General features: G+C 47.7%; 7 protein-coding genes across 11 annotated transcripts in view; 2 read left to right on the top strand and 5 right to left on the bottom strand.

Annotated features, from left to right (window-relative positions):
- The window catches only part of TERG_08692 (uncharacterized protein), a gene marked incomplete at both ends in the record, with an annotated part of 2642 nt that extends 1576 nt beyond the window's left edge, over window positions 1–1066 (bottom strand). Inside the window, 3 exons of the mRNA XM_047748998.1 lie at window positions 3–506; window positions 580–904; window positions 1017–1066. Coding sequence (XP_047603722.1) covers window positions 3–506; window positions 580–904; window positions 1017–1066 — 879 coding nt within the window. The remainder of the gene's footprint in view (window positions 1–2; window positions 507–579; window positions 905–1016) is intronic.
- Window positions 1067–2487: 1421 nt separating this feature from the next.
- Window positions 2488–3104, bottom strand: TERG_11711 (uncharacterized protein). Its single transcript, XM_047750781.1, has one exon. It carries the CDS (start codon window positions 2851–2853, stop codon window positions 2524–2526), a length of 330 nt encoding a protein of 109 aa, XP_047605409.1. The 5' UTR covers window positions 2854–3104; the 3' UTR covers window positions 2488–2523.
- An 836-nt stretch (window positions 3105–3940) lies between these two features.
- On the bottom strand, window positions 3941–8695 carry TERG_11710 (uncharacterized protein). The gene has a single exon (XM_047750780.1). The coding sequence runs from the start codon at window positions 5502–5504 to the stop codon at window positions 5127–5129; it is 378 nt and encodes a 125-aa protein (XP_047605408.1). The 5' UTR covers window positions 5505–8695; the 3' UTR covers window positions 3941–5126.
- Window positions 8696–8702: 7 nt separating this feature from the next.
- On the bottom strand, window positions 8703–11161 carry TERG_11709 (uncharacterized protein). Its single transcript, XM_047750779.1, has one exon. It carries the CDS (start codon window positions 9628–9630, stop codon window positions 9229–9231), a length of 402 nt encoding a protein of 133 aa, XP_047605407.1. The 5' UTR covers window positions 9631–11161; the 3' UTR covers window positions 8703–9228.
- A 212-nt stretch (window positions 11162–11373) lies between these two features.
- On the bottom strand, window positions 11374–11781 carry TERG_11708 (uncharacterized protein; the record flags this gene model as incomplete). The annotated part of the gene is made up of 1 exon (XM_047750778.1): window positions 11374–11781. One exon carries the CDS (start codon window positions 11779–11781, stop codon window positions 11374–11376), a length of 408 nt encoding a protein of 135 aa, XP_047605406.1.
- Window positions 11782–14078: 2297 nt separating this feature from the next.
- TERG_01384 (uncharacterized protein) lies at window positions 14079–15422 on the top strand (the record flags this gene model as incomplete). Its single annotated transcript, XM_003239355.1, has 3 exons — window positions 14079–14154; window positions 14345–14680; window positions 14776–15422. The coding sequence occupies 3 exons, from the start codon at window positions 14079–14081 to the stop codon at window positions 15420–15422; spliced, it is 1059 nt and encodes a 352-aa protein (XP_003239403.1).
- Window positions 15423–15943: 521 nt separating this feature from the next.
- TERG_01383 (uncharacterized protein) lies at window positions 15944–18283 on the top strand. Of its 5 annotated transcripts, XM_003239354.2 has the most exons (4): window positions 15944–17236; window positions 17302–17372; window positions 17432–17479; window positions 17545–18283. In XM_003239354.2, exons 1-4 carry the CDS (start codon window positions 17208–17210, stop codon window positions 18156–18158), a joined length of 762 nt encoding a protein of 253 aa, XP_003239402.1. In that variant the 5' UTR covers window positions 15944–17207; the 3' UTR covers window positions 18159–18283. The 5 variants fall into 5 exon arrangements, with proteins under 5 accessions (XP_003239402.1, XP_047605403.1, XP_047605404.1 ...); XM_047749282.1 differs by having other exon boundaries at window positions 17432–18283; XM_047749283.1 differs by having other exon boundaries at window positions 17302–17479.
- Window positions 18284–18294: the final 11 nt, after the last annotated feature.

Here is an 18294-nt window from a genome sequence, read left to right as displayed (position 1 = left end):
TGGTCCTTTTCGAAGCCCGGCTGGGGAGTTGAGACAGCCGAGTGATAGCCTGAGGCCGTTGAGGAGAAGAAATCGGTAGAGTTGATGGAAGAGCCTAGTGGGGTATGCGAATAGAGGTTGGAGAACGCTCCACTCTGGATATGGGACAGTTCTGTAGGGGAGAGCTGGAAGCCGGTGGTGAAGGATGGATGGTCCAAGGCATTGGCAACGTCGTCAACTTGGAAGGGATCCAGGTTCAAATGAGCAGGGTGAGGTGGATGGCTTCCCAGGGTAAAACTGTGACTATGGCCGTGGCCGTGGCTGTGGCCGTTGTTGTGGTCATGACCATGACCATGGCCCTGAGTATGACTTTGGCTTTGACCATGGCTGTGGTGATGGTCAAGAGTGAAGTCAGTCATGCCGGCATCAGGATCTGGATCATGGGAGATGATCAATCCATGTACTGGAGGAACATGAGGAGAAGACTCTGCTGGACGTTTTCGGGCCTGAGGTATCATTATATCAGTCTATGAACCGTAACGTACTCATCGCAGTAAACCTGACAAAGAAGAAATGAAAAAAATAAAAGGAAAAACATACGATTCGTTCGTCAACGCTGGTCTTCCTGACTCTGCGCTGGACATAGCCGAACTCACTGGTCTGAGTCCCGACATGCGGATGATGAGGAAACGAGGCAGGCATGACGATGCCCATGGGAGAGTCCTCTTGCTCCTCCTTTGCATTCCTGATAGGAATTGCCGACGCCACGGCATGCTGGGAGGAAGGGTCTTCACTCATCAAGGGAGAGAAGCCCGTCGGCGAGCTGATGGAGGACGACGGAGCCACGAACGAGTCGACGTTCATGGGCTCAGCAGCGGAAGCTGGCTCCTGCGGTCGTTGGGCTTCCTCGCTCTGCTGTCCCAGCCTGTCGCCCAGTCAGTCATCACAATTTTTTTTTTTTTTTTAAAAAAATATATATATATATTTTAAAAGTAGGAGAAAATGGAGAATAAAAAATAAAATAAAATCAAACGTACCTGGCCTGGGCCTGCTCTCGCTCCTTTTCCTTTCGCAGACTGACGGCCATCATGCGCCAGGTCAAGTTCTCCATCCGCTCCTGGTTCGGCAACTGGGTCTTGGTCCGGCTGTACAACTTCCATATCTGCGTCGCTAACGGGTCGTTCTTCTGCAGCTCCTCGGTGTTTTCCAGCGCAGTGCCATCTCTCCAGTCCGAGAATACCGACTCGCGGAGCAACCCCCCGCGAGTGACGCTGTCCGGCAGCTTCCGCTCCAGCTTGTCGTGGGCTAACGGGGGGAGAGGAGAGGAGAGGAGGGGAAACAGGGACCAAAGGGAGGCGCCTCTGCGGTGCCTCTTGTCTCTGCGTCTGTCTCTGGCTCTTGTCTCTGCCTCTGGCCGGGCGGGACTGTGTGTGCGAGCGGCCTTGTTGTCACTCTGGGTACTCGCTCGCTCGCCGCTGGTCACTCAAACGCAGCGCAGCCAACGGCCCGGTGGAATCGCCAGAATCCGGCTGCAGCAGAGAGGAAGGCCGGGCAGCTGGGCGTTTCAAGACGGAGTGTCGCTGTCGCTGTCGAGGGGGGAAGAATCGAGTTCTGCTGGCGAGCTGGAAAGACGGTATGCCGTCGTCGTATCACTCTCGCTATCAGGAGGACAGACAGGGCCGTGGGCGAAGAGGGAACTGCGTATATCTCGGAGGCAGCGCCAGTCCACGGAGCCAACGCTGAGAGTGGTCGCAAGAGGCAGTGAGTTCCTGAGCTGTCTCGATCTCTGATCCGACGGTGGTTTTGTTTGCTCTGGTTCTCGCTGGGTCTTGTCTGGCTGGCTGGCTGGCTGGCTGGCTGGCTCGTCCGTCGATTCTGAGTCTTCAGAGACTAACTTTGGCGGACCAAGTGGGAGTTTTTTGCCCACAACATGTGATTTCGGCTCGTAGGGCGAAGAGACGGCAGTGAGAGAGAGACAGACAGAGAGTAAGAGAGAGAGAGAGAGTGAGTGATAAGTAATATAAAATTAGCCAGCGACCAGGTAATATTTGAAGAGGCCAAGTAGGAGCGTCGATGGAGCCCGTCGAGGTCCTCTTTTTCTCTTGTCCTTCTTCTTCATGCAGGCCCTGCAGCGGCAGTTGGCTAGCGAGAGTGACGATGCCAGTTAAGCTCCTCGACTAGCAGCAGCCAGCTCTGAGTATCTGGCCGGTTCTTACTACTACTACTACTATTATGTGTATGTGTCTCTCTCTCTCTTTGCTCTCTCTCTCTCTCTCCGTCTTTTCCCTCTCTTTCGCCTTCTGCCGCGTCTCTGCTGTGGGACCCAAAGGAAGGCCGGGACATGGGCAGTAACTCAAGAAGAATAGTAGTGGCTTTTCATCTCGCCGCCGTCCGTCTCTCGAGAGGCCAGGCAGACTCCTACTCTGCTTCACGCCTTTTCTATCGTCTTTCGATGCTATTGTCGATGCTATCGTCGTCGTCTCTAATATCAACAATATTCAACTTCCTCGCCGGCCTTTTTTTCTTCTGCATATCAAAAATTGGTCAAAAATACGAGAAGCCGGTAATGTAACTTTCATGACAGTACATTACAAGCTTAGTCATCAGAGCCTCTTTTCTCTTCACCAAAACTTCGTCTTCTTCGTCTTCTTCTTCTCTTCTCTGGTTCTTCCTTTCGGCTTCTCTCTTTAGTCTAATCCGGGCGGAAACCAAGGAACAGAGGGACCCAGAAAATAAGAAGAGACCAAGGCAGACAAGAAGTGCGGCCTGTTGGGACAGGCTCATGGCCTCTCGCGGTTCAAGGCAGGGATGAGGCTTGAAAGGTCGAAGGCACATCATCTCTGGAGTATTCAGCTTCTTCTTCTCAGAGCGCATCCGTCAGTGCATGCTTAGTGACTTCTTGACCGAGCTAGAAGCTAACGCACGAGATGCATGCAACAAGTGAGTGTGCTTACGCTTAAACATGTCCTCTGGTTAATAGTAATGCAGCCCTTCTTATCCCCTGGGGTGAAACATCTGCATGTAAGGGCCCCCCCATCGCCAAGTGTCCATACAGGTCCTCGATCTCTTCACGGCGCCTCTCCATCGCATGGGTCCCTCCGAGTCTATAAGATGTCATCGGCTCGGCTGGCTTCCAGACGGCGGTCCAGAGCCCCTAACAAAAATAAAGGTCGTGGGACGGACGGACGGACGGACGGACGGACGGAGTGCGGAGAAGGCCTCACTCTCTCACTCTTTCTTTCTCTCTCTTTATTAGGAGCTGTGACGGATGATCTCTCTGCGCGCACACCTACGGAGTACCTTCTACCGTCGACTGCTGCTCTGTTTTCCCAACAAGAGAGGTCACGAGAGGCAGATATGTTTCAATCTCAACCAGCAGCTTGTTTGCCTGCCACTTGCTTGTCGGGATCGATCACTCTTGGCCCCCCTCCCTCCGTTCTTCTGCATGCTTGGTTTCGATGCTAGCGTAGCTGAAACAGGCCTTGGTGCTGGTTCTCATGGCGGGTACACCAGAATATAACAACTATAGCCACACAGAGCCAACGGTGGTGTGACAGACTGCTCAAGGATAAAGCTGACATGTCTCTCTTGGCCGGCAGGCTGAGAGCTGGTCAAGCTTTCCTCCCCTCCTCCCCTTCCAGCCGTTGGGCTAGTTAGTTAACTAGTTATATAAGTTGGCAAAACGGACATAATGCCAAATCCAAATCCTTGGGGCGAAGAGTGCTCCAGGTACTACTACACTCCCTCGCCCTTACCTACAGAAGTACTCCGTACTTCCATGACCCTTGGTGGGTGTGTTGGCCACGACGGTCTTTGGCCGACTCTCAGCTTCACCGCCGTTCGTCGCATGCGATATCGGCAGGTAACTACACCATGAACAACCCTTCCCCCCCCAGTTCTGCCCTTTTGACGATGCCGTCACGAGAGATCCCAGCTTCGGTTCGGGATGGGTCCTCCTCTCCTCTGTGCCTGTGTGCCCGCGTCCGTCTCGTCTTCCCTTTGGTGGCCGTCACTAGCGTTGCAGCTGGTCCGCTCCGTTAGGTACGTAGTCCAAATCTAATCAATCGCTCTTGGGACCGGGAGATTTAGGAAAGCCGTGGGTTCGTCATTACCATACGATACAGACAGCCCGTATTTCTGGCCCAACCTCGGCCCTTTTTCTCGTCTCTTCTTCGTCTTTCCTTCCTTCGGCTCTATCAAACTTCAACCTTCATCCTTCTACTCTACGGAAGCAGTTAAGCTAACGGGAGAACAAAGACCAACTTCCGCCCCCGACTGTGCATAGGGATATCTCTACAAAGACATGTAAATCCCGCACTGCCTCTCGTGATGATGTTTGTTGGTCTTCCGCTCTTGGTTAGATCCGCCGGACTGCCGGGCTGCACTCTACCAGGCAGAGCCGAGTGCGATATCCAATGATATGATATCCAAAGGCCAGTCAAAGGCCAGTAGTTACTCGTCTGCACTTGAGGCCGTTCTATTTTGGCTCTAACCAAGAATCAAACCTATAATGCTTATTGTGTCTTTGAAGGCACGGCGATACCCAATAAAGCGTTAACAAAGGAGTGTCAAACGGCTAAGCCAAAAAGAAGAGCCCCCTAATTGGTAGCAGAGGAAGAGAGTAGATTTATCTGACATAAAGATATTAGATATCACTGTGGCAAACCAAGTTAGAGATAGTCAATTAAGAGCTATATCCATGAAGTTGCATACGGCAGTCTAGGAACGGGGGCCTCCCGGATACTGCTCTGTTACCTCTCTCTTACCCTCCACCCTCCACCCACCCAGAATGAATCATATACGTTGCATCTAATGAACACATCCCGTTCATTTTTTTTCTTTTTCTAATTTTTTTTTCTCGCAAGCGTGAGGCTTCAGAGTGGCCCAGCAGCGATGTCATGCCCTTTGATTCCCTCCCCCAATTTTATAAACTCCATTATTAGTCTTCTCCAAATCCGACCTTTTACTGTTTCCCCGTTAACATCTCCTCCATTCCGTATTTTAGCATATAGTGGTCTCTAGGGTGAAAACAACACCGCAACTCCTACCTTCCTTCCCAACTCCGGAAGCTGGGCTTGCAGGCTTGAAATTGGATGACTTTGTGAGCCTTTCACACAAGTCACATAGCCCTCGTCTATGCCTTTCAATTAAACAGCTATACTCTCTGTTTCAAATCGATGGACTCCTTTTTGGCTCAGCAGTTTGACAACTGGATGCACGGCACAGCCGACTATATTCCGGCCATAAACTCCCCCTCCTCTCATTTCCTTGTTCTCTGAGGCGCCGCAAATATGCAATAGTGTCCCAGCGATGACAATAGAGCGACACCCGCAGGTTCCATGGTTCCTGTAAGGAAGTACAAAGCCATGCTTAAACTCCCTCTCGGCCATACTCGGTCCAAAGTCCCATATGGGTAATTCTTTTTTTGGAACCACTTCAACGTCTAAGCAGACATTGGAATATGGAAGTATACTCATGTGTACGTCGAAGTTGCTGGACGTCGCAGTAGCCCCGATAATCGACATTCCTAGGACCTGCTCTTGGTTACTTAGTGATTCGTATTTGAAGATATCTCTACGTCGTCAAATACCCCGGCAAGACGAGCTTCGCATGCTGCTCCATGGTTTCTCAGATCCTGTCTGAAGATCCCTGTGCATTATTGTTATCAAAAACTTAGCAATGAGAATCTTCAGTACAATATGGACTCATGGAGTGTACGACTAGGCTGATAAGTGGTGGTAGAGAAAGGGGCCAACGGAAAGAGAGCCTTTGTGCCTGCGACTCTGCAGCTCCATCATGGAGGAGCCAACATGCCAGGGTTGATGTATGGATACCATCCTCTGTTTGTTTACTTTACGGTTACTCCTTCCTATAACGCAGTCTTCGGGAGCTCTTTCCCTCCTAAGAACATTGTTTACATTTATTGTTTACATTCACCAGGGCAGCTACGAAGAAGTAGCTATCAGGAAAGTAACACCGACGATGTTTACCCTAGCATCAGGACTTCGTCGACTATTATCTGTCTCATTCCTTTTACATATCAACTAAACTGCCTTTAATATCCTTGGGATGAGGTATTCACACCGCAACGTGCTTATAAAAGTCGTATCATCTTAATAGTGGTGTCTTCGTGACCTGACTCCTCTCGGGAGTTGGATATGAAAAGTGCCTGCCAGAAAACTAGGTCATCCCTTTCAAGAAAAGAACTAAGGTTTATTATTAACATTGTGTATGCTATGAATATCATCTCAATCTATGGCTTGTTTACGAATATCTAGATATTCGTGGAATGTTTCTTTTACGTAAAAGATTGGAAGAACAGATAAAAATAGCAGCTATTAGATGTCCAGATGGATAGGGATATAGGCAGATAAAAGTCAAATAAAAACAACCCCAACTCCACCTGGTTATACTCGCAATCTTTCAGCCTTCGGCCACGAAAATATCACAGATAGATATTTCATCCTGGCCTGGCAATGAGACGAGGCTGTCCGTCCCACCGAAGTACTATTCATGTGTGGTTTCTAGACACTTGGTACGAGGTTCACTTGACGAATTCGTGGAGTCCCATTTCATCAAGGGCTAGCATGTACTCCGTGCAGGAGGACGATCGGGAGATACGGAGGACAGATGACCTGCATAGTACATGGAAGCTATAAGCAGAGAAAATGCGAACAGTATCCGTATTTCATCGTCATATTTCACTTTACCGCATCATGGGTGCCGTGTGCCATTTCGCCCCATGCACCAGGTTGATGGTAGTTAGTTGTAGAAGTATGGGCGAAGCTAGGAATCCTTCCTCCACGATGACGGAGTTGCCGAACCCAGATTCCATTCCATGCCATTACCCCTGTTGTGCACTCACAGACACAGATGCTCCCCAGCCATCGACTTGTTGAGTACGGAGCATGTGTACTTCATGGCGCGAGAGGGTGTACGAGGTAGAGTGGCGTGAATGTCTAGTTTTGAAATGATAAAAACAAATCTAGCTGAGATGAGGGGAGACCAACCAATAGAGAAGAGCGATACAACTGCACCCCTGCTCAAACCAGATGTTTATATGAAGAGATAGGGGATTAACGCGAGAGAGAGAGAGAATATATATAGATATTGCGTCGGAGCAGCCCCTTAGCGTGATACGTGAGTGTTCCGCTCCACAGCCCGATATGCTTGGGAGCGTGAATGCTCATAAGAAGAATTGCGCTTGCGGAGAGAGATAGCCCGATCTCGCAAAAAGTGTGCGCAACTAGACTCTGGAAAAAAGTAGTTAGCTATATTGTCCGGCGTGCAAAAGTAAGGTTTTCTACCCTTCCCGAAGGCAATGAAATCGAAGCACGTTATTTAGTAAACATCCTGCATATATTGCACAACATACGGAGTAAATACTTGCATTTCGTCCATCTGGAATGCCAAACCCAATGGGATATTTGTTTCTGATTGGAGTGTTCCATCAGCAGCAAGCTTGCATAAAAAGAAAGAATATGCAAGAGAAATGGATACATGAGCAAGATGCAGCCACAGGAAGGCATGCGTTGGTCATGTCTGTAAGCAAAAAAAAAAAGTTTATTACAACTAGGGAAGAAATCAGACCCTGTAGGAATGTGTTGACCATCCATCCCTAGGCCAAAAGAGAATTGGCGGAAAAATGATTACAAACCGTTGGCCGGAAACTATTTTGGTTTCAACTTGCTCTTGAAAAGCTCTTTGGTGCTTGTCACATGAAGTGAGGCGAGAAGAGAAAAGAAAATATATGATACTTCCAGAAGAGAAGTATCATAAAAGAAAAATATGACCAAACAAGCCTTGTTGAGAGAATGGGGTATCATCTGTGCATACTCCGTACACCCTGGGCGTATCCAAGCAAGAGATAAACCATTTTGCGCTCCATATTTCAAATCATCACACAAAGGGCATACATCCTTTGCCTTCACTGGGAGGCCTTTGCATATCTTAGGCATCAAGTTCCATGCTGATCTTGAAATTAGGCGGGATTATGTCAGCCCAATAGTGGCCAGCTTCGCGCAGCATGGCTTCCTATTTGGCGTTTTGAGCAATGGAAAATGAAGTTGAGTTTTGCTTCTTCATCATCATCCACTCCTGCTGGCAACAGAAGCTGCGTTTTACCCTTTAGACATACTTTCTTTTTATGCTTCATGTGTCGCTGGAAAGGAGTCTGAGCGCAGCATGTTAGAGCGAACTCAACTCTTCTTTTGGCATCGACTAACATGAGGACCGTGAACTTCTGGACCTGGAGATGTTGAGCATATCCAATCATACGTCGCCAATTACATCCATTTCATCGGATGACTTGACTTGGCTGTGGGGGTTTTGGTTTTCAAAAAAGCAAGAAGGGGAAGTTCTTCTTTTGGTATGCATCCGTCAGGAAGAATACAAGACTTCTGCTGCAGCGTCCTTAATCTTGAAATTGCAGAGGGGGGTATTTGAGGGCCAAACAACTCGTTTCTTCCTACACCTGAGAATCTCGAGGCATGGACTGTTCGTTCATCCTCCGCATATCCTGTGGCATCGGTTGCTTTAAATCGGAAACGCTCTCTATGGAGCCGTGGCGTGCAGAAGTGCATGAACAGAACCAGAGCAGTGGGAGTAATGACCAAGCTGGCTGATCAATCTCCGGTTAGGACTCGTGGCTGGTTTAAGTAAGGAAACAAAAGAGGGGAAAATAAAAGAAAAAATGGAAAAAAGAAGCAAAAAGCAAAAGAAAAAGAAAAGGCGTTGGGTTTTGGCTGGGTTTGAACAGCGCAGGAAATGCTTCAAATACATAAAATAAAATACCTAGGAGAGGATTTACCTAACCGGCGACTGTCCCCAACCTTAACGATAAAATATTAAGCACAGTTATCTAAGGGGTTGCTCCTAAGTAAGGAGGCCCTCCCCCATCGAGGTCGTAGCCAACGTGGTATTTTGTTTCCCTTCCTCTTTAGCGTAACCCTTAATTTACCATCCAGTTCATTCAGGTGGTGTGAATAATGAAGCAAAAATAGGAGTTTGGCATCGTTGAACAGGGACCCATCCCCCTGCAACTCAGGAAATTAGGCTGTCGTAAGCTTGTCCGATCCACCCATGGAGACTTTGTGGAATATATTCTCAAGCAAAAGTTGACCGCATGCGCCATTTTTTTTTTTTTTTTCTACTTTTATTTGTCGCCTACATGGACGCTCCTTTCTTTCCACTATTGAAGGTGTTTTGCTCATGCCTTGGGCGTCTCTTTTCGAAGCGGTGCTCAGAGGACTAGGAAGATTCATTGTAAATGCTGCAAGCAGGTCGATTTCGTGACACAGGACGCTCGCTTCGGCGAAGTGTCTCCTGGGTTGAGGACAAGTTCCGTTCTGCGAGATGCATGTAAATATAAACACATGCTATACGCAAGGGATCCATATCCATAACTAGTAGATTATGCATATAACTTATACTACTCCGTATGCGGAGGGGCCCAGAGCTTGAAGATAAAGTTATTCCAGCAACGTCGGTAAATCTCTCAGTCCCCAGAACCACCATCGCTTGTCTTGACGGTGGAAATTCCTCAAAAGGAGAGATAATAGGAGCTGGCAAGGAATAACTAGGCCAAGGGATTGTCGATTGACTTGTTGCACACTTCCGTCCACATATATTTTGGAATTGCGGCCATAACATCAGCCAGGACAATAAGCAATTTCCTTCAAAGGCTTAGAACCGTCCAAGAGTGGAAGCTGTTTACGACAAAAAAAAAAAGAAGCGTAACTTACCTAGACAGATAAAATATCGATAAAAAATAATATGGAACGTTATCGTGCGTTTATCTTGCGTCGCACACAGAGTATGCTTGGACGTACAGGTGGAGTGGTGGATAAGCCCATGGGCTTGAATAATATCTAATTGATGTTCGGTCCACCTGCGTGCGTCCATAGCAGCCAACCAGCTTTCACTTATACCAGCCTGCACTTATAACACTTTTGGTCGAGATCCGATGTGGACGACTGCTCAAGTAAAGATACCAGACAACCCGCCCTGGCGTTGAAAAAGAAAAGAAGCAAGGAGGTTCATGCATCTTTTCTTCGAGCTTTGACTTGCTGACCTGATGGAGTGAATTCGTTATTATTGAACAATGTGCTCCTTGGGAAAAGGAGCGAATCTCCAAGTCGCACTGCAACAGAGAACGGAGGACACATCCATTATCGTGTTTTTTCTCCGAGTTAATCTTAACCTCTGATCGGACTTTGCTGCCGTTTGGCTTCAAAGTATGCGCTTCTGATAGTCACTCGCAGGTTGATTAACGGAGAGATGACCCGATCAAGCATCCATTTCTTTTGTGCGTTCTCTCCCTTGTCATTGGACAGGAGAGGGGGCTCGCGCCGTCCTCCGTACAACCGACGATGGGCCCTAGCAGGGATAGATGTTGGTGTTCTTTCTCATTGTTGGTCCTTGGCATAATTATGAGTGAGCGACCACTCCTTACACTTTTGATGGCCGATTGTTTTATATGTATATCAAATTATACGCATGCGCTCCGTACACACATATATCGGTGTACGCCGTAAACAAAATTTTCAATGACAGGTTGAGCGCATGCAAACCGAAGATAGATGAGCGAGAGCTGGTCCCTTCACTCTGAAGGATTTGATTCCAGGCAACTTTTTTTTGTCTATAATTGTCGATGGTCCATCGACATCGACATCCAGCTTATAGACTTTCGTGTATGCGAGTGCCTGTCTGCTGGACGTATCCCCTTGACGTTTCAACATGGGAAGGAGAAGCACCACTGTTCTGCCTTGCGTGCGTCCGGACTGTGCAAGGTGACTTGAATTTCTCGTTTCTTTTTCTTTTGCTTTCTCCCTCCATGTCCCTCTTTCTGAGTGCATGCGTGCCATTCCTTTCTTCCCCTCTTGGTCTCTGTTGCTTTTCGGGCTTCTACCCCCTCGGGGAGCACTCCGGTTGCATGGGATGCCATGTGTGAGCGCGCTGCAAATGTTGGTGGAGGTGGAGTCAGGCTTTCTTCCTGTCAAGATAGGCTTCGGAGTATTTCTTAGAGTTGCACTGCATTTGCAAAGTTTCGCTGCTGGAAAAAGGAATATACTTATATCAAGAGGGAAAAAGAAATACCTACAGCCAAACAGCAAGAGACAGGTATGGCTGACCTCGAGCGAAAAGCAAAGTCATGGAGGGCAAACCAGGTCGCCACTATCTGCCAGCTGTATCTCCACTGCTGTGCTGCTGCTGCTGCTGCTGCTGCTGCTGACGATGATGATGTTGTTGTTGTGGTTTTTGTCGTCGTAGAGGCGGAGTGGATGTCTTTTGGCTGTCTTCGTCCGAGTTGGGAGGAGAAAGCCGCCGCACTACGCGTGTTATTAATGACTAAGCAAAACAGCCAGAGTTTGCACTATGCTGACTCAGCACGAGCTAAAAGCGGCGCAGACCAACCAACCTCAAACGCTCTAACCGCTTTTGGTAATCCCCCTTTGGCTTTTTTTTTTTTTTGAGTTTTTGTTTTTTGACACTTTTTTTATACGATCGAACGTCTTTCCATCTCGCACGCCAACACACGATGGGCATTGTGATCGCGTTGCTTGTGATATATACTCCGTACATGATGATCAGTAACCTATTTATGGCACCGTACCTAGGTCCGGGTATCTCATCAAGCCTGTGGTGCCACCAAACCCAAAGAAGCAGCTCTCTTCCAGCTAGCTTGCCATAGCGGAGGGGGGTATATACGGAGACAGACTCAAATGCATAACCACATGTACTTGCTGCGTAAGTACGTGCGGAGTCCTTCGGACATGTTTTCAGCTCTTCTTCTGCCTGCATTTCTCCTTTTTTTTTTCTTGCTTTCGGGGGCGTTAAGGATCATGGCTGACAGGGTAATATCATAGCTTATTGGCTGTAGGCCCCTTTAGGGGCGACTTTGGCATCAACCAACCGGTGAGCACGCGCCTGTCTCTGACCAGACGTCGGTAAATACGACTAAAACCTCGAAACAAGCGGCCAGGGGGACCGTTTTGTGAGAGAAATCTTGGCACCAGGCGTAATCTCTGTTGGAGATGCGTTTCAGGTTGCCTTTTAGACTCGCACCAACGCACGAAGCAAGCCATCCGGTTGAAGGAGCCATGTTAATCCGTGGGTTAATGATGACCGATCGACTAACGAGGTCTCCTGCCTCCCATAAACCATCAAACGAGCAATTTCAATTGGCTTTTATAAAAAAAGGGGGGATAAAAAATAGACCTTTCCTTCATTTTATTCATCCACGCAGCGTTCCCTGCTTGACCGAAGGACCTCCACGCAAATCCACACTGTTTCATCTAGGCCCTTGAGGCAGCACCTTTGGCTTTTGAGTGTTATTCCCCGCAGAGAGAAAGCCGGACCCTTGAACTGTTTGGGAGATGGTGAATTATTGATAACACAACTAACAAACACTCTAGTACGTTCCCTCCTTGCCTGAGCGGTGGAGGAACCGAGGCTCGATTTCATCTCTTTGAAATTAGCACACAACACCAAGAAAATGCCTGCCCTCGATGAAAGGGGCAAAACGGTCAAAACTTGCAAAGGGACTAAGCTCTCTCTACTACTGACTGGTGCGGGTAACGGTTTTTTTGGCTATAGGTCTTTTTTTAGGTCTCGAAAATGAAAGCATAAACCTTCAATTGCCAAGGAGGCTTGAAGAGTTGGTACCCCTTCTCCGTTCTCTGTACGGAGCACACAGATATACGTTAGGACTCCTTGCACTGTCTTTCGACCCCAAAATCTCCACTTTAATACTTTGAAATAGTTGACGACACCTGTGCATTACCTAACTGCCTATATTTGACGCTGATCAGCCCCGAGTTCCAGATGGCTAGAACCCCCCCTGAGGCGACCCTTGAACAACAGCCATTCGTTTGATCGACTACTCCATATCGTCAGCACCAATGATATTTATTTCCTCATATACTTCTAGCTCTTTTTTCGTGGCGTTACTTGCCCTCTTTTTATTTTTTATTTATTTATTTTTTTTTTACTTCGGGCCTCTATCTCTATTAAGTCCTTCCTTTTTTTTTTTTCAAAAAGGAATTTACTAACACTTGATATTTTAGCCAACCCTTTTGGCTACAACTGTGGAGAGTGGTAACTCTCATTCCTACCCATGGAAGCAGCAGTAGCCTAATCTTGTTCCTAGTCCCCATCTTTGACAAGCTTGCCCATTGACCAGTCCGCAGTACCTGTTTGCATTCCCATTCGATCAAAGCAATTTGCTTTTTTCCCAATTCTCCTTCCCAGTGCTTGACACATCTTGAGAGAGGGAAAAAAAGGAAAAAGTCTTGGGACGTTTCACCCCACGATTTAGCCTGGTTCATTTCGTGTCCTAATTGCGGGCCGGGGGTAGTGTTTATCAAATATCCCCTTCGCTTGGTTTTATTTTTTTCCTCCTTTCGCAAAAGCGCCCTCTCAAGTAGCTTCCCTTCTCGATTGCCTTTTAACATCTTTCTCCCTCTTTCTTTTGTTATGGATATTGTGTTCGTATTGCACCATTCCTCGTTTGGATTGTTCCTGGACTTGTTTTTATACCCCCCTTCCACCCACAGTGGCGGTTATATCTGAAGTATATATATGTATATATATAATCTTGATATATATTTTACGATCCCTTCCAGAATATATAGTATCCCCTCCCTTGGAACCACACCTGCCGCGGGGAAAGGACGCCTAGCTTTCTTTTTGGCTGTTTGACTATATATTTCATCCCCCCTTCTCCCTCCCATGGCCATCCTTTAAGCTCACTCTCCGGCGGGTCATCTACACAGCACACCTCAAAATACCACTCATCTGCTTGTCCATTTAGTGCTGAACTCTGTCGGGGATGACTTGAGCCCGTGATAACTCCAACTCCTTGTCGCATGGGGATAAAATTGCCGATCGTCGCCTCTTCGCCGCTCCTCCCTATATCATACATCGCCGGCGCAAAGGCGAGCATATTAGCAGATTCTACAGTCAAAGAGCCAGAACCAGAGTCACTGCGTGTCGATTTGCCCTTGAGAAACGGTGTCTAGTCCACTACCCGCCTGTGGAAGCGATGCGCGAGGTCACATATCGGGCCGTAAGTCAAGGAATATTTAAAGGCCTTGGCCATGGAAAACTCGACAGGATCGGCCGCAGATAAAAAACGGAACAAGCTGGGATATCACAGAACATCTGTTGCTTGTGGTAAGCATCCCGAAATTCTCTTATCAGCTTCTCCAGTCCACAGGAATTCAGCAGGGTGGATTTGATGTGTATTGCCATGCGAGGCGCATTGAAATTCGACCCTACCTCCTTTACAACCTTCCAATTCGTTCTGTTGGCGAGCTTGCAGGAGTTTGAGCATTAGATTAACGAATGAACTTCTTTTCTATAGTACATTGTCGAAGGAGGAAAATACGGTGCCTGCTTGCACCCGACGACACCCAGGGCCGGTGTGAAAACTGTATCCGGCTGAAGAAAGAATGTCATTTCTACCCAGTGGACCAACAGCCAGCAGTAGACAAGAGAGGGCGCCCCATATCGAAACCTGAGACTGCGGGATCTGATGCATCCCTAACCACTACACCTCCTCTGCTGGGCAGTGGAGCAGTGATGGAGCAGAAAGAGTCTTATTTTCCATACCCGAACATGGGGATCTCTTCAGGTCAAGATATATCGGCCTATAATTCTGGCGCCTACCCTGGAACGCCCGTGGCAACATATACACCAGGTTCGTTCCGCCACATTTGGAAAACCGCACCGTCAGATATTGAGGGATGCGGAAATAAAAAGGGAAATATCATAACTAAAGAGCATGTTGTTTAGATCCGTTAGCTGCACCCGAGCTGGGTGCGATACCAAACGCAGCACAAGCCGTCCCAACATGGAACGAACCCATCTACGAGCCCCAGGTATCTGGAATGGTTTTGAGGCCTTCTCCTGGGGCGGTGGTACCGCCAGGTGCCATGCCCCATCCATCAACTGGTCCAATGACAGTGACGCCAGACGCTACCGGTATACCTCCAGTCAACATGTCCACTGCTGGATTTGGTGCCTCTCCTCATGATAGCACAGCATGGGGCAGTCAGATATCGAGGTCTATGAGTTTATCCGCGAGACCGGGAGTGCCGTCACCCATACCACAAGCATATCCTAGCCAGTACCACCCATCACCACCGATCAACCCGGAATTTAAACGTCGAATGACCACACCGGCCGAATCTTACTCCAGTCTAGGGCATGTCCCTAGCGTACCCCAGCTCCCATCTACGCCTGTACCTGTATCATATGATGAAGCCCAGATACCGTTCACCACCTACAACATACCTGGATCCATTTCTGGACAGGTAATAGTTGGCTCTGCCGCAGATCCAATGTCCCTTTCAGAGTGGTATTCTCCTGATTCGCTACAAGCACATCAGCAAGGCTTTATTCCTGACCAACAAAACTTGATGCATCGACCACCAGGCTAGTTATACCATCCTCAGACCTTTATACCTGCATTATCTTTCGACGGCCTTAAAATACTCCATAAATACCCATGAAAAATGGTGCCATGATTATCTTTCTCTTTTCTTCCACCTTCACCGCAATTGGGAAAGCAATCCAAGGATACTCCCTGTTTCCAATTCTAAGTAGCCGTGTAAATTCCCAGACCGGCTTTCATGCTCTCTCTTTTTACTCCTCGCTCTAGGAACGGCATCTCAACCAAAGGATCATTCTCATGGCCCACCCTGCGTGGAATCTACTCATTTGCTGGCGTACATTATAAGAAGGGCATCGTGTTTCTTTTCTTCTCCCCCATTAAGAGCCAATCAACATCGTGGTATATATTTTAAATCCCGATTGCACTTTCTGCTGCCATCCATCTCCCGGTGACTCTCGGTCTCACTTTCTACTCTGGCCTTGCTATTGCAAAGAAAAAAAGAGAGGGAAAAAAAAAAAAATTAAAAAAAAAAAAAAAAAAAAAAAAAAAAAAAAAAAAAAAAAAAGGGAAAAAGAAAAAGAAAAACAATAAATAACCAAATCTCGGTTAACATTGTCTTCATTTGGCCCCGTTCATATCCAAAACATTTATGGGTTTACTTTCTCTTCGTTGTGCATATCTTCTACCTCCCCTACCTATCAACCGAGTAAACTCCCTGCAACTACATGCATTTGGTACCAGGCTCGGGTCTATTTCCCTAACTCTACATTTCTCTTCTAACGTCCATTTTGGGTCTCTTTATGTGCCTCTCTTATCTTCCCATTTTTTTTTTTTTTTTCGCACTATTTAATATTCTATTCAATTTTCCGTTTACATGTCCATGGACTGGCTATATTTGAATGTGGGCTCTGAGAGCAGCCACACGGGGTTACTCATTTAAAACGGAAAGGGAGGGTTTATCATTTTCATCTTATAAAACAAGGGCTTCTAGTGTCTTTTCCGTTTTTCTTTGCTCTCTCTTTTTTCCTTTTAGTAATTCTTTACTATATACCATATTTAGCTGATAACCGTTGGTCAGGAGGCTATTTTGTCAATATCGTTCTTACATGGAGACATGACATTACATATCTATATCTACATTGAGCCTTCCATCTCATTTTTACTGCATCCTTTCACCAGTTCTTGGAGAAATGCAATGTCTCTCTGGTGTGTCAAAAAGTCCTCATGGCCCTGGCTGTGCTGGTACAAACAATTGCAAAGGCTCAACCGTCCACATCGAACGTCAACGACCACCGTCTAACTCTCAAATCTCAACTCTCAGCACTTTGTCGTCTCCGCTTCCGCACTACTGCGGAACAAGAAGGCCCATTAACGCCATGGGTTGCTCGTATTTGTCCTTAGTTTTGCTGCATCGACACTAATAGCGTCCCTCTGGCTGCGGCACGAAGAGGTATGAGCTCACCCTCATGAGACGACATGACGGCGTGGTTGGACGGGCAAGATGATCTATCACCATCCACCATCTGTTAACTAGCTGTTAGCTATCGATCCCACCTTGCAGCCATGCAAAAGCATGTCAATTGCTGCAGAACAGCGCGCCAGCTATGACGGAATAGCCTCCGCCGAGGAATCGGAACTAGTTAAATAAGCAGCGGCCAAAAACCCCACCAAAGCCTGCTGTTCCCCCTCGCTCGAACTAGTGACAATAACACGAACTATATAACGTCCACAGCAATTCCCACCGGGACAACAAACCATCACCACGACTGCCATCCTTCATTCTTTAGCTTCTCTCTTTTCTCGACTGTCCCAAAGTCCTCAGTCAGCCACCATGGCCACCTATAGCAAGGCTTGCTGCACGTAAGTGTCTCTCTCCTGACGCCGAGGCACGGTTGCGGGGGATTCTAACCCGATTGTGCGAGAAGACTGCCCCCAGTGGTTGACGCTGCCTATGAGCCCAAGGGCAAATATGAGACTATCTGTGGCATGAAAACCTGTAAGTTGATCTATATTGGACTGTTTTATGAGACCGCTAAGCTGACTGCCTGCTCCTAGACGTCACTGGGCCGGAAACCGCCACGGAAGCCATCCTAGTTGTATACGGTGAGTTGGCTGGATACACCCGCTGAATATATCTCGAGACGCATCAATCTGACTATTGGATAAAGATATCTTCGGATTCTTCCCCCAGACCCTCCAAGGAGCGGACATCATGTCTACCTCCGACGCAGAGCGCAAATACCGAGTCTTCATGCCCGATTTCTTCGACGGAAGTCCCGCTGATATCGCCTGGTATCCCCCAGACACTGACGAGAAGAAGGAGAAATGGGGTGCCTTCTTCAAGGACAGAGCTCCCCCACCAAACACCCTTCCTCGCGTCCCCCGGGTTGTCGAGGAGATCAACAAGAACTTCTGCCCCGGTGGCGCTGGTTTCAAGTCATGGGGTATTGTAGGGTACTGCTGGGGAGGAAAGATTACCTCTCTCCTCTCTGCCAAGGACACTCTCTTCAAGGCTGCTGTCCAGGTTCATCCTGCCATGATTGATCCCAAGGAAGCCCTGGAGGTTACTATCCCCATGTGCATCCTCGCTTCAATGGACGAAGATCCAAATGAGATTGAGAAGTATAAGGACAACCTCAAGGTTGAGAAGTTAGTCGAGACCTATGGTGACCAAATCCACGGCTGGATGTCTGCTCGAGGCGATTTGAAGAACCCCACTGTTAAGAAGGAGTATGAGAATGGGTACAAGTCGGTTATTGCCTTCTTCAGGGCGCATTTGTGAGAGATCAATCCTCATACCTTTCAATGTATATGTCTTCGGTGGCATACTCCTCTTTCTGCAAAAAGTATCGATGAATGATATCTTTATGAGAATGGATTGACCGTCATTCATTGCACGCCATAAACCATGTCTAGGA

This window comes from Trichophyton rubrum (genome assembly GCF_000151425.1).
Source record: "Trichophyton rubrum CBS 118892 genomic scaffold supercont2.1, whole genome shotgun sequence".
NCBI classification, from domain to species: domain Eukaryota; kingdom Fungi; phylum Ascomycota; class Eurotiomycetes; order Onygenales; family Arthrodermataceae; genus Trichophyton; species Trichophyton rubrum.
This window is presented reverse-complemented; position numbering and strand designations above follow the sequence as displayed.

Bases quoted from the DNA above. Each gene is read 5' to 3' on its own strand.
- TERG_11711 (XM_047750781.1), bottom strand. From the start codon at position 2,853: ATGCGCTCTGAGAAGAAGAAGCTGAATACTCCAGAGATGATGTGCCTT.
- TERG_11709 (XM_047750779.1), bottom strand. From the start codon at position 9,630: ATGTTATGGCCGCAATTCCAAAATATATGTGGACGGAAGTGTGCAACA.
- TERG_11710 (XM_047750780.1), bottom strand. From the start codon at position 5,504: ATGTCGATTATCGGGGCTACTGCGACGTCCAGCAACTTCGACGTACAC.
- TERG_01383 (XM_003239354.2), top strand. From the start codon at position 17,208: ATGGCCACCTATAGCAAGGCTTGCTGCAC. The intron at 17,237-17,301 runs GTAAGTGTCTCT...TTGTGCGAGAAG, and splicing joins TATAGCAAGGCTTGCTGCAC to ACTGCCCCCAGTGGTTGACG. The intron at 17,373-17,431 runs GTAAGTTGATCT...GCCTGCTCCTAG, and splicing joins TATCTGTGGCATGAAAACCT to ACGTCACTGGGCCGGAAACC.